This window comes from Balaenoptera physalus (assembly GCF_965194825.1).
Source record: "Balaenoptera physalus genome assembly, chromosome: 11".
Lineage (NCBI taxonomy): Eukaryota > Metazoa > Chordata > Mammalia > Artiodactyla > Balaenopteridae > Balaenoptera > Balaenoptera physalus.
The window spans coordinates 40,568,280-40,582,895 of record NC_138896.1 but is presented as its reverse complement, the minus strand read 5'-3'; the positions used below and the strand labels follow the sequence as shown (position 1 = coordinate 40,582,895).

The following is a 14,616-nucleotide window of genomic DNA, read 5'->3' as shown; positions in this document are numbered from 1 at the left end:
TCTCTGGAAGGCACGCAGGGAGCGGTGGCACGCAGGCGAGGCTGGGGCTGGGGTACGTCCTCTGGCTCCTTTGAACACCCAGGGGAAGGTCTGATGCACTCACGCAATAATGCCGTCACTGAAAAGGAGGCCGTGCCTAGGGTGCTCCAGGTCCCCCAGCGGCCAGACAAAAGGCTCATTCCGGAGAGAGAAGCATCTTTAAAGGAGACCCTGTCAGGTCCCCAAACACACACGCCCTCTCTCCCCGACCCCCAACTGAAATGCTTGAGAGAGGGGTCAGGACTCAAGGCCGGGAGAGCCCAGCACAGGCGGTGGGGGATCCCCAGTCTGGTGTTGGGAGGCGAGAGGAGGGGATCCTGGTCCAGGCTGAGCGGCCAGGCCCAGGTGGGAATGGGGGCAGAGAAGGCAGGTGAGGGGGCTACTCTCCTCTTATTGAGTTTGTTGTACTTTCCTAATTGATTCTGTGTCTATGTCACCGGGATACTTAGGACCATCTTAGAAACCACTTAAGCAATTTAAAATAATCAAAGTACTTAGAAGGCACTTAACGTTTCCTCACACTTCAGGCTTCCCATAAACCCCTTCCAGCTGCGACCCAAGGCCATCCTGCTGTCAAGAGCGACCCCTGTGGGGAAGGCAGCCGCCTGGTCAGGCCCAGCTCCTGCAGCCCCAGGCAGGTGTGAGAGCCAGGCCCCCACAAGCACACCAGGCTCACTCTCTCTCTCTCTCTCTCTCTTTCTCTCTCTCTCTCTCTCTCTCTCTCACCACCAGGCCATTGGACGCAGATCCCTCTGCCTGGAATGCCCTCCCCTGCCCACCAGCACTCCCCTTGACCTAGCTAATTGTGTCCTGGCTGGTAAGCCTCAGCTAGTTGTCCTCTTACAGGAAGCCTTCCCTGATACCTCCCCCCCAGGCAGGTTAGAGGCCCCCCTCACCCACCCCCAGGGCACCTTGTCCACCCCCATTAGAGCACTCACATCATTGTCATTGAATTACTGCCCCATTCAACTCCCAAGGTCAGGGTCCTTGGCCTAGACTCCGAGTTTCTAAAGCATGGCACAGTCTGCACAAAGCAGGGGGCCCTGATGTTTGTTAAGCAAAACAATGAATCCAAGCATGACTTCACAGATGGCGTCAAAGAGGACATCCCTCCTCTGGATGAAGCCAGAGCCCAGCCAGGCTGCGGCCACCCTGGAGACACCACAGGCTATACCCTAGGGAGTAAAGGCCAGCCCTGACTGAGTCTTCACCATCATCGTCATCCTCATTTTATAGATTAGGGTATCCTAGCTCAGAGAGATCTAGCAACTGGTCCAAAGCCACACAGCAAGTCTGTGGCAGAGCCAGGAGGGGCACTTCCAAATGCAGGTCCAAGAAGCCCCCGGGGCCTTGATGAAATAAGACTCTACACCATGACTGTCTCCTTAGAAGGGCTGGCTTAGGCCCAGGCACCCCGGGAACACCTGTGTTAACAAGCCCCTGGGGATCCCAGTGGTGAGGCAGGTCTGGAAACCAGTGCCCTGGCACAGAAAGTGGGGAGCAACATGGCAGCCTCTGGGAGAGTTCAGGAGGTTTATTCCCCATGAGTCTGCAATTCCGCTCCTGGGTGTGACCCAGGAGAAACTCTCCAAGAGCACAAGGAGACGCTGGCAAGGATGGTTACACAGAACCAGTTTCGGGGGACCTGCCTAGGTGACCACACAAAACGGACAGCAATCACACTGGGCACTGTTGCAGTGGAGAGCTACCTGGAAAAGGAAAGGAACAAAGAAAACCACAGAGCAATGTGACATTGAGCACCTGCAGAACACACAGTGTGATCCTGTGTCTATCACGTGTACAACAGGCAAAACAGAACTAAGTATTATTTATGGAGAGATATATGTATATATATATATTTTTTCAAGTGCACAGGAATTAAAGGAATTAAAAACAACCCATACAGGACAGTGCTGGGGCCGTCTCTGTGGGGGGAAGAAAAGGAGTGGGATGAGGAGACGCAAGCAGGGGCCTCTGATTATATTTGCAATGTTTTCTTTTTTAAAAAGAAAACAAGTTTTGACACAATTAGAGTAAAAATATCAATATTTGACCAAGCCAGGGGGTGGTTACAAGGGCAGTTCATTATATTATTCTCTATAATTTTCCATATGCTTGAAAGAGTGCATTATTAAAATATATGATGCCCGGTGAACGAGGGAAACCCCTTCCTCTCAGACCCACATGGGAGATGCCATTCATCTTTAGTAAAATAAAAGACTCTTTGTGAGAGCTGGGTGCACCCCACTTCCCTGCACCCCACTTTCCGTAGGTCTCCTCTCTGAACTGAGCTGATGGTGGAAGCCACGCCCCTCACAGCCCCACCCCCCCAGGCCTAAACTTCAAATGTCTCCCACCTGGAATTCACTCCTAAGGGTTAAGCTTTGCCCTCTTCCTGCCCCTCTGGGGTGGGGGCCACATTGGATTCCCTGGCAGTTTCCAGAACCTGAGCCTGGAAGGGGGTAGGCTGCTCAGCCTGGGAGGAAGCTACACTGAACACAGACGCCCCCTGCCGCCTGCAGCCCTGACAGAGGCTAACGCAGCCCTGTCTTCTCCCCTAAACCACAGCCCCAGGGCGATGGAGAATGAGGTAAGAGCTGCCTCTCTTTGCTCTGCAGCCCTAAAAGGAGACATGGAGGACCATCAGGGCCCCTCTCCACTCTGCCCAGGGCGGGGGTAGGACCCAGGGGGCTCCCGCCCTCCAGACAGTTCAGCTGTGATGAGTTTAAAATTTCCCTGGGCCCCCGGCCTGGTGGCACCCTCACTGTCCCTGCGCTGGGCCAGGGCTGAGCAGAGCGCAGGCCTCCTGGTCACCCTGGGGCACCTCTCAGCAGACCCCAGGGAGAAAGGGAGGCCCAGGGAGGATGGAGGTCCAGGAATGAGGGATGAAAGGAGGGGGTGGGGAGAGTAGCGCATGAACACAGGGCGCCGCAGCTACTGTCCTTGAGCACCTCTGGGCACGAGGCCCTGTGCTGGCCACTCTACATCATCCCATTTAACCCTCACAACCACCCTCTCCATTTCACAGACCAGGAACTGGGCTCAGAGAGGTTACGTGACCTGCCCAAGGTCACAGAGCAGTACGTGGCAGAGCCAGGATTTTCCCTTTTTGAAGCAGGTCCACACCCCTGTGCCTGGCCTGGTCTCCCCACAGCCCTGCGAAGCACACAGAGCCAGCCTTTGTCACCCCACGGGCAAGCAAAGCGCAGCCCAGAGCAGCATCAAGGTGTACCCGCGGCCAGGCCATACCTCCAAGGAAATTTCTGGAGCTCTGTGGGAGGCAACCTGAGTCAGGAGTGGGGGCCTGGGTGGGTTGGGCACCCACTAGGAAGTGCTCAGCGCTGAGATACCGACGACCGTAATCCAGGTGTGAGGCAGGTGGGTGTCCAGAGTTGGCACGAGGCTGGGGGGTGCCCGGCCGGGAGCAGGTGGGCTTGGCAGCCGCTTTACATCCTACCTGAACCACGGGGCCCCGGGATGAGGCTGCCCCAGGTCACCCGGGGAGAGACCCAGACAGAGCCAGAGAGAGTCCAAAAGGGACCAGGAGGAAGAGAGAGATGGGGGAGGCCATGAGAGGGAAACAGAGAAAGCTGCAGAGCGAGACAGAATGAGTCAGAGGGCTGGGGACACATGTACAGAGAAAGAGGGCCTCAGACTAAGGGTGTCCCTGCTCCCCTCCCCCGACAGAGCTTCCGGCCAGGACTCTCCACAGCAGCCCCAGCACCAGCGCCAGGAGGCGAGGCCTGGGCCTGTGTCTCATCACCTCGCCCCAGCCCAGGCCCCCTGAGCGGGTGGCAAGTGAAAAGGTCAATTGGAATATAAAGCAGAATTCTCCTTCTTTTCATTTCCAACATGTCTTGGTCATAAAAATGCTAGTTTAATAATTCGGGGGAAACCGAAAAGTACACAGTTCAAACCGGGCTGGGCAGAGGGAAGTAAAGTGGGCTTAGCCCTGCAGCCTGTGCGCCCCACCCACACGGCAGGCACAGCTCCCTCGTGTGGTCCAACTCCTGGTCCCAAGGATGGCAGGCTCCCTGATTTGTCTTTCTGTCTGTATCCAGGCCGGGCACCAAGAGAGGTCCAACCCAGTCCTGCCCTCAACGTGCTCATGAACTTTGGGGAGACCCAAGAATGCCACACGAGAAACCCCATGTACCCCAGGATTTCAGACCTTGGAGGGTCAGGAAAGTCTTGGATGTTGAGTCAGGGCTTGGAGGAGGAGCCCAACTCTGCCCGTCAGGCATCAAGGAGGACATTCCAGGAGGAGGGCATGGCCCAGGCAAAGGCGGGGAGGCAGGCTTTGGAAAGCACGGCCCACGATCAAGGAAGGCCACGGGTGGTCAGCCTGAACCCTGAGGAGTCAGCTCGTCGCTCCTTCTGCAGGAAAGGCTCCAGGTAAAGGACCGGGGTCAGAGCCCACTTAATCCAACGCCCTCGGCTCACAGAGAGGGCAGCCAACCCACCCAAGGTCACATAGTGAGTCAGCAGCAGAGCCAGGCCCAGAGCGCAGGTCCCTAAGCTATGGGAGACTTCTGGTAAGGCGACCCTCAGCCCTCCCCAAGGGGGGAGCCGGAGATCTCCCTACCATCCCCCACACCTAACTGGGAGGGTCGGGAGGACCCCAGGACCGTCACACAGGGGGACTCGGGTACACTCACCAGAGTCATTCCTCTGCCCAAAGCCAGCGACCTGCCTCTCTGCCCCACAGAGCCCCCCACCCAGCATGGCCCAGACCACACCCCTCCTCGAAGGCCCCTTGGATACTCTGTCAGCAAGAGATGAGGACAAATATTATTGACCCTACTGTGCGCCCACCCTGCCACCCGCTCCCCATTCTTATCATTCTGCATCCGCACCCTGAAAGGTGCATGTGATTCTGCCCGTTTTATAGATGAGATGGTGAGGTCCAGAGAGGCCCAGTGATCTGGGGCCAGGATCTGAGTGACCTACTGTGTGGCTGCCTGCAAGGCCATTGCTCTGGGCTGTCCCCCCCAGGGCCAGGCACTCAGCCAATATCCAGAGTCCCATGCCAGGCACTGCCCTGAGCTCTTTCTGTGTATTCCTCATGTAATCCTCACAAGGCCCTATGAGGTGGGGGCTACAAGGGTCCCCATTTTACAGACAAGGAAACTGAGGCACAGAGAGGGGCCTCCCAGGTAATAAATGGCAGAGCAGGGGTATGAACCAGGCCATCTGGCCCAGGGCCCATGCTTTGACTACTGAAAGCTACTGCCCCTCAGGGTCCCCGTCTGCCTCCCTCCTGTCTCCAGCTCTGTTCATCCTCAGGTCAGGGAGCGGGGAGCAGGGAAATGAAGGGGGAGGAGTTAGAAGAGGTACAGGGGGCTTGGGAGGGGGAGGCCAGAGGCCAGCACGGGGAGAGCCAGGAGAAAGAACTAGCCTCTCACATGGGCTCTACCCTTACATCTCCTGCCCATCACCTCTGTGGCTTCACAAGGACTGGTCAAGAACCACCTACCTATTTTACAGGTGAGGAAACTGAAGCCCTGAGAGGTTCAGTGACTTGCCCAAGGTCACCAGAATCCTGGTAACCCTCCTCCCCCAATACCCTTTGCAGCTAGAAGGAGCAGATGTGGGTTTTGGAGCCCCCTTGATCCTCCTCTCCCTGCCCCCAGGGCTGTCTGGGTCCTCCCTCTTGAGCTCCTAGGTCAAGTCATCAACCAAGCACAGTCCTGCCCCAGGGCCTTTGCACTTGCTGTTCCCTCTACCTGGAAAACTCTTCCTCCAGATATTTGTAGGGCGACCTCCTTCACTCGACTCAAGTTTATGCACAAATGTCCCACTTCAAAAAGTCCACCTCCAACCATCCTAAGTTGGCACCCCCACCCCCCATGGCTTTCTAGCCACTTCCTTGCTTTGTCCTGCAAGGAACTGCTCTCCCGTGACAATTATACGTTTATGTGTTTTACCTGTTCACTGCCTGCCTTCCCTTCAAACGTGGAAGCCCACGAGGGCCAGGCCTCCATCTGCTTTGTTGCCTGCTTTGTAAAGTTGCTTAGCGTGGCGGTTCTCCACCTGGGGTTCCACGTGAGTATCACCTGGGGAGCCCAGGCCCCATCTCACATCAATTAAATCCAAAATCCTGAGGTGGGGCTCGGGTACCCGGGAATTTTAAATTCCCCAGCTGATTCCAATGTGCAGCCAGATGGAGGCCACAGCTCTAGCAGAGCGAGGCCCAGAGGAGATGTTCAATACACACTTGGTGAGTGAACGAATGAATGGATTCTTACAGATGGGCCAACCAAGGTCCAGATGGGGGACAGCGAGCCAGAAACCAGCAGTCATGAACTTGAGCTTCCCCAGGCTCAGCCCCACCTTGGCCCCTCCACAATGTCACACACCTCGCCCAGGGGCCCTGTCAGCCCTACCCAGGCTCCAGGAGCCCACCAGGCCTCCCTCCAGGGCATCTCCAGGAAATCTACCCAGAGGCCCCCCAAAGGCCTCCACTCCTTTTCATTCCCAGTAATGAGCCTGTTTGCCAGTCCAGTGATCAGAGCTGAAACCCTCTTGTTTCCACTCCCAAACTTCCCGTGTTCAGAGAGGTCCTGCAACCCGAAGGTGCACATCAGAGGAAGTGGGCTTGAGAGGGCTGCGGGGTGGGCGGGGGCGCTCGCTGGAGAAGCCAGATGGGACGGGAATACCGGGACGCCCACGAGGACCCAGAGCATTCAGCCAGCGGCCAGCGGAGCCTCCCAGCAGGTGTGCAAATACAGACCCAGCCCCAGGGCTCCTCACCACTGGCGGCCCAGGAATCCAACGCTCCCCAGGTGACTATGATGAGCTGCCAGGCTTGAGAACCACCAGGCGATGCAATCTGTACCCCAGTGCCCCACCCACAGGGAAGGACTTGCCGGGAGCACAGAGAGAATTGGCAACTCAGTGGTCAGGGCTGTTGCCCAGGGCCACGTTTTCCCTCCCCTCACCTCCTTCCCCACTCTGTTTAGATGCTGGCCTGACCCTGGGTCTTGAGGCCCCCTACCCAGACTCCCACCACAAAGGGACACCTAGGGTTTGGGGGAAAGAGAAATGCTGTAAAAGCAGAGGGAGGGCTGTGTGGTCCTCACCTCAGGAGAACAGGCCCTGACAGTCACCCTCAGCAAGACCACTTCCTGCACCTCTTCCATCCCTCCCCGCCCCCCTCGGCTGCTTGGCTAGACACCTTAATGTCTATCCAACCTGTTCTTGTAACACCAGCATCCCCTAAGCACCCGCTAAAGGCTTTGCATACTTTATCACTGCTGCCAAATGAGTATCATTACACTCCTTTTTACAGATACAGAAACTGAGGCTCAGAAAGGCCACACAGTGAGTATTGGGCCAGATCTCACCCAAGAATATCTGATGACCAAGAGAAAGGAGAGCAGAGCAGTGAAAACGGTAGATTCAGGGCCAAACAGCCTGGGTTCATATCCCAGCTCCACCACTTACTAGCTGTGTGACCTTGGGGAATTTGCTTAGCTTCTCTGAGCCTCAGTTCTCCGTCTGTAAAATGGGGATAACCACTGTGCACCTACCCCTGGGGGTTGCTGTGAGGATTGGGGCAGACCCTGACACAGGATACATGCCATGTAAATGCTGTGATTATTTTACCCCAACGACCTCTTCAGGAGGGTCCCTCATTCACTCCCGAACATTTACTGAGTAAGTCTTGGGACAAATCTCTAATAACAGCCAACAGTGGGACATGGGGATACCCTTTAACGGGGAACAAAGCATTAAGCGAAAAGAATTCCGTTAAGTCAGCGAGGAGCTGGAGGTATTTGGGGGGAGGAAACAGGTGGCCCAGGGGTCACCAAAGTGGTGGGCACTGGTGGCCAGTGGCTGGACCCCATGGTAAGGTGAGCTTAGCTACACTTATCCCCATAGCCAGGAGCTCATGCAGGCTCTGCAGACGGGGGCCACCCTGCTGTCACCGCAGAGTTTGGGGAGACATGGGGGCTGCAAATGGCTCACTCTCCATGAGTCCCTTCAGCCATGATTTCCTGAGGGCCCCCCATGGATCTGGCATCTGTTGGGGTCCTATAGGCGCAACTTAGAGGCCAGCAGGGGTCAGCTGATGGTCTCTGTCTCATCTACTTAATTCCAAGGGCATAGCTCAAGAGCAGTGCTAGACAATGTGTAAATGAACAGGCATGGCTGCGCTCCCATAAAACTTTACAGACACTGAAATTTGAATTTCATATAATTTTCCTGTGTCATGACATATTGCTTTTAATTTTTTTTCAACTATTTAAAACACGGAGACCATTCTTAGCCCATGGGCCATACAAAAACAGGCAGCAGGCCAGAGGCAAAGCCAAGAGAAACAAGAAAACAAACAAAGAAATATGGACATGACTACAAACTGTGGTGAGGGTCATGAAGGGGAAGATGGGAAAATAATATAGAATAACTGGGGGATGGAGGGTGTTTCTCTGAAGAGAGTCCACTTAAACTTTAGGTTGAATGAGAAGGATCCAGCCTCAAAGAGTAGGAGGAGAACATTCCAATAGAGACGGGACAGCAGGTACAAAGGCCCTGTGGTGGGCAAACAGCACAGTGTCTTCAAGGAACATAAAGAAAACAGTAGGACTGGTATGGAGTGCACCCAGGAGAGGCAAAACGATGTGGTCAGGGCACCAGGTAGCACAGGGTCTGTCAGACTGGCAAGCATTTTGGAAGTTTGCGTTTTAATCTAAGAGCAATGCAAAGTCAAGAAAAAGTTTAAGCAGGGTGGGGAGCAGATTGGATTTGGCTTTTAGCAAGATCACTCTGTTAGCTGAGCAAAGGTTGGGCTGTGGAAAGGCCTGTCTGGAAGCAGGGAGAGGAGAGAGGTTTCTTCTGGATCCGGGTGAGAGCGCACAAGGTGGGGGTCGAGGAGACTCCAGCATGAGAACGTGTCCTAAAGGAGAGCCTGCAGGATTTGCAGATGGTAGAAAGGCAGAGGTCAAAAATGCCACCAAGTTTCTTGGCCTGGGCGCTGCAAGGACAGAGCTGTCTTCAAGGAAGACAGGCAGGCTGTGGGAGAGTGGGTGGACCCTCTTGAAAGTTCCTCCTGGTTGTGCAGTGAAAACACTTTCAAGACAGGAAAGCCACATCCTCAACAGAACATGGGGTATCAGCTGAGCCACAAAGGTTCCCCAGGAGCCCTGGGCCTGGCACTGAGGGGCAGACAAGCCAAGCACCTGGCAGGCAGCTTTCTCTAAAAAGCACCACAAACCCTTACAGCACTCACAGCCCTGCGAGGGACAAGCCCTCACAGGCCAGGCTGACGTGGCCCAGAGAGCCAATGTCGCCCACCAGTGTCCCTGGCCCAGCCTCTCCTAGGAAGCTGGGCACCTGCCCTCCACCTGCTGGCTGGCATCCCCTCTCCCACCTGCCCCTTCCTGCCCTCCCTCCACTCCACCCCACTCTTAGTGCTCAAACCCCACTGTGGTGACAGCCAGAAAACCCTCATTACCTGCAAGTTAAGTTGGCCACTCAGTCTCCACACTGCAGGGAGACACCTGAGGCCCAGCAGATGGTCGGTCCTCTCCAGGATCAGCCTCAAAGGTCACCATCTGTCCCTGCCCACCCGGTCCAGCCTCTCCACATCAACGGAGTCTCCCATGCTGACTTAAGGCCCAGCTACAAGCTGTGCAATGACATTTCCTGCAGGCTGACTGTGTGCCAGGCACCAGGCTAGGCCTTTTCTGGACATTAACCCTTAATTCCCACACCAGGCCTAGGAGACCACTATCATCCCCATTTTACAAAGGAGGAAACTGACGCACAAACAGGCTAAACGATTTGCCAAGGTGGCGAAAGCTGTCTGGCTCCAGTGTCCAGATTCTTAACCACCATGCTAGGCCATATTCCCATCTTCAAGCCTCAGTTTTTGTTGTTGTTGTTTTTTTCTCCACTGCAAGATTAATGAGGGACTCAATGCAATGATTTCTGGATCCTTCTGAGCTCTTACAGGTCAAGGATTTGAAAACTGTTTCCTTCCAGGGCACTTACTATGTTCTTTTTCCCCCCAACAATAACTGCTCTCAGGAGAAGATCTCACTGGCTCGTTCATACTATGGTGTAAGTGACTGGTAGGGTGAGTAGATATGGTGGATATGCTGAGGTAACTCTGGTGGCGCAGCGATTCAAACCCAGATCTGACTGGCTTCAGAACCTGGGCTGTCCCCACGACATAGTATTGTAGAGGCCACGTCCTCTGCGTTAGGCTCTCCTCTGAAAAGTATTCTTTACCTCCATCAATATTCCCTTAACAAGGAGAATGGAGCCAAACTGAAGATGAAGGAGAGGGTGGGAACAGGGGAGTAAAGGATATAAGCTGTCAGACCCACAACTTCCCAAAGTCAGGGCTTCTGATCCCTAATGAAGGCCTGGGTTTGAGGCCCACTTCCAACCCAGTTGCTTTGGGCAGGCAGTCTGGAAGGAGTCAGTTCTGGGAGCTGGGGCCTGACCACAGCCCTGACCCGTCCCTTAATCAGGGCTCAGTTTCCACATCTGTACGACAGGAAGTTGGCCCCTCCCAGCTCTGGCAGGTGTGAGTTTTGCTCATACCCTGGCCTTGACGGAACCCCATCAGCATTCTCCAGGCAGGAAATTACCCCTCGTGCCCCCAAACCCAGAGCTCCTCTCTAAGCTTTGCACAGGAAATCCACCTCACGGAGGACAGAGAGCTGTAATCACAGCCTCTGGGAGAAGTTCCCAGCAGACCCCACTAATAGCCTTGGCGGAGAGCGGGACTGGGGCGCAGTGATGCCCTTTGAAACAGACACCTGACACCGCAGCTCCCCCGGCCCCCAAGATGCCCCTCCCTCATCCTTCCCTGCCTGAGGCTCTGCACCTGACCTCCCTCCTCAAAGTTCAACCTTTTGGTCTCTGTAAATGGCTTTTCAGTTTCTGGCCCAGCCTCTCATTTCTATCAGTTTAATTATTGAGGAGCCCTCTTGTCGCCAGCCTGGAACATCAACGCTGTTAAAAGGGACCCAGGGACTTCGGACCATAGCCAGCTGTCTCCTGCTGGCTCTCTCCCCATCTCCCCCACCGCCCGTTCCCTTTCCTTTCCCAACAGGCCCCTTCCGTCCCCCTTCCTTCTCCCCTCCCTAGGCCTCTACCTCCCAGTCCCATCTTGCTCTCTGCGCAGGCTGGGGGAATCCCGACCCGCCACCTCCCCACCCACTCATCTCCCTGTGATCTGAGGAGGCTCAGACAAAACCCAGGCCACGGCCACATTCATATGTGACCAGATGGGCAGCGGAAGAGCTCTCGGCTGGTGAGGCCCTTTGGCCCCACACCCCCTCACCCCACCAGCGACCTTCCCCATCCTGGGAGAGGTCAGCATAGCAGTCACAGCCCACTGCTGCGTGGGGCTTCCAAGAGCCCGCTTCAAGGCCTAACGCTGGCAGCGACCTTTCTTAGAGCCTTTGCCATGTGTCTGGTGACACCTCTCAGCTCCTTTGATCTTTTCCACCTCCCTATAAAGTGGGTACTGGTTCCCTTCTGGGACATGGTGGGGAAGGACCCTCACCAATGTCATAGCCCCAAGGGCCCAATCACGTTGATTTATCATCTTTATAAAACACTTTTTAAAACACCCAGACTCACCAAGGTGTTTAATACAAAGCTCAGAAAAGGACACTGCAGCAGCCCCACCTGTAGTCTGGCCTTCTCAAAGGCTGGGGGACTGTGCCCCACTCAGATAGGATGACATCTGCTGACCCAGGTCGCCTCACCTCCCAAGCCCAGGGAAGGCAGGCTGAATTGATGACACAGCTCACGAAAGCCATCACTAGGCCCTGGGACCACAGAGCCTTGCTCCCCCTCCCCTCTGGGTCTCTACTCCTCACTGCAGAATCGGGCAGGTGGAGGGACTGGACCGGTTTCCCATTCCCCAACCATCCCAGCAACAAATGCCCACGAGCAACACTGTTCCCCAGGGGTTGTTCAGATTGCTCACTACAAAGGCAAAGTCTCCTTCAAGTCTCCGGCTTCAGCATGATTTTGCATCCTTCAGAATGCAGCCATTTGTTTTTAAATTAAAATAGTGTTTTCATCTGGATCATCAAGCAAAACCAGCACTACAGGAAGAAGGCCCCAAGGCAAGGACTGCACAGCACACGTGGCCCAGACCAGCCTATGGCAAAGTTCCAACCCCGCCCCTGCTGTGACAGGACACCTCCAACCACCTTTCTTTCCCACCTACCCCCGCAGCCAACACAGGGACATTCGCACCATTCATCCCCACTTCTACCCCACTCCCCAGAAATGCCCCCCAAGTACTGAGGCATCATGGGATTGGGCAAACGTGTTCCAGAAAGGGTCCAGGAGAGGCGGCTCCAGCCTCAGCACTTCCCATCCTGCATGAGGCCAAACAGCCTCTCTCCGTCCACTCCCTAACTCTGGAGCCTTTGAGGAGACAAGGGGCCAATTCCAGAGGCCAAGAATCTAACACCAGAGTGAAGAAGGGACCCAGAGGCTCCCTTTGTGCCTCCCTTCCTCCTCCTCACCCTATTCTCTCTCCCTCTCTCTCTGTCTCTCTCTCTCTCTGTCTCTCTCTCTCTCTCTCACACACACACACACACACACACACACGCACACGCACACACACGCACACGCACACGCAGCAAACGAGGAGGCTCCCAGAGAGGAGCAGGCACATAATTATTGGTAAAATGCTTGTAATGTTTTTCTCTCTACCCAGTAGCTTTCAGTAGTTTTAGCAGCTTAGCGAAGCACTTGGTTCCAATTGAATTGCAAATCAGCAGCTCCGGCCCCAGGAAGAGAGGAAGGGAGGCGGCAAAGAGGGGGCAGGGAGGGATTCCAGAAGGAAAGGGAGAAAGGTGTGCAAGGAAGAGGGGCAGAAGGAAGGTAATGAGCCAGGGAAGCTAAGTTCAGGGCCAAGGGCACCAGAAACAGGGACTGCCCGCTCCTCCAGGCCTTTTCCCGTCCTCATCTCCATTCACTGCGGGCTCAGTAGCCAACACCTCATCCAAAAAATCAGGACACATCTTCTGACTATAATCTTGAGGTGGAGCAGGAGGGCCACGCGGGGCTTTCTCAACTACCCAGGAGAAAAACAGATCTTTCTTGGCAATTGCAATTATTGAAAAACAATGTCAAAACAAAAGTCTTGCTTTTTCTCCCTGGCAATCTCCAACATTCACATTCCCATTCTATGTTTAGCTTTTAACCTGTCTACCTTTCTATCTACCTAAATTTCTATTCGTCCATCTGTCTGGGTTTTTTATATTTCTGTCTGCCCATCTCCGCCTCCCTTCTGTTGTTCGCCAGTACTTCCTTTCCCCTCCTGGTTCAGAATTCCCCGCAGAGGAGCGGAGTTGATCAAGGAGCTGCCTGCAGCAGGTGCTGTTTCAGCACCACGGTCAGCACCACGGGGCTGGGTCCCTCCTCACCACAGGTCAGCCCCAAATTCTCAGATATTGCTGGGGGTGCTGGGAAACACACTCTCTCCCTCGGATTCAGGAGGAGAAGAAGAGAAAGGAGCTGGGCAGGCACTAACCTTGAAGAGGCGAAGGATGTTGGCCACCATGATGGAGACCGAACTCCCTGAAGCACCGATGACACCCACCACGCGCTCAGGTTTAGTGATGATGGGGGGGCCGCCACTGCCACAGCGGACCTCCGTGCCATCCTTCTCAATGAGCGCCTGCACAAAGGTCAGCGACTGCTCCAGGGCATGGGTGTCCCTGGAGCAGGTGTCCAGTATGCGGGCGCCCAACGTGATGTTGGGCAGCAGGTCCGGGTCATTGTTAATGCGATCTAGAGCAAAGAGCATGGCCTCCAGCCGGTGGATGCCCTTTTCCTTCTTGAGTTCTCCGCAGGCCTTGCCCTCTGAGCCCCGGCCGTGCACCGGGAACAGGCCTCCCAGAGTGATGTCACCATCTATGCGGATGGAATTCATTTGAGGGTGGCCTTTGGGCTTCCCCAGGGAGGAAGGCACCCAGGGCCCAGACAGGCTGAGGAGCAGGCAAAGGAGCAGCCGGGCCCACTGCCAGCCCCAGCCCCTCTTCCCAGGCATCTCGGAAATCCCTAGGGACCCATGAACGGCAGGCCTCCCTCCTAGCCGTGGTGGGCCCCTGGCCCACAGCCTGGGGGAGCAGGGGCAGAGCAGCCCCCACAAGTCTCTCCAGCACAGCTTCAGCAGCAGGGCGGCTGATGGCAGCCAACAGGCTGAACCATACTGGTGGTCCTCGCCCCGCAGGCAACGCTCAGTTACGGGCACAGGCCATGCTCCCAGACGGCAGGGAGTGCCTGGGGTGCAGCAAAGCTCTGGGCTTGGTCCCCACGTCCTGCAGGCCTGTTCTTGGCGGATGACTGTGAAAGCAGGAGAGTGCTCCTAGCTTGGCAGATCTTGGCATCAAGGAGAAAACAGCTCCAATGCTCTCCTCTTACCAACCTTAAAGAGAGAGAGAGAGAGAGAATCAAAGAGAAGCCCAAAGAAGACATTAGCAATTCGGATCTCTCATCAGGAGCCTGAGAGCAGGAGATGCTGGAGGTTATAGCCAAAGACTCCACAAATCTCCTGAACTTGGTTTCCTCCCAGCTGCTGCTCGACTTTGG

General features: G+C 55.3%; 1 protein-coding gene across 8 annotated transcripts in view; it reads right to left on the bottom strand.

The window, feature by feature from the left end:
- GRM4 (glutamate metabotropic receptor 4) overlaps positions 1 to 14,385 on the bottom strand; it is a 101,099-nt gene extending 86,714 nt beyond the window's left edge. For 6 of the 8 annotated variants that reach the window (XR_014251253.1, XR_014251254.1, XM_082415059.1 and 3 more), the window contains exon 1: positions 13,556 to 14,163. Coding sequence is in view for 6 of the 8 variants with exons in the window: in XM_082415059.1 (XP_082271185.1) it covers positions 13,556 to 14,074 (519 nt within the window). In the remaining 2 variants the exon portion in view is untranslated. Of the gene's footprint in view, positions 1 to 13,555 lie in introns of all 8 variants that reach the window. The other 2 variants (XM_082415061.1, XM_082415058.1) reach the window with 2 other exon arrangements.
- Between the last annotated feature and the right edge of the window lie 231 nt (positions 14,386 to 14,616).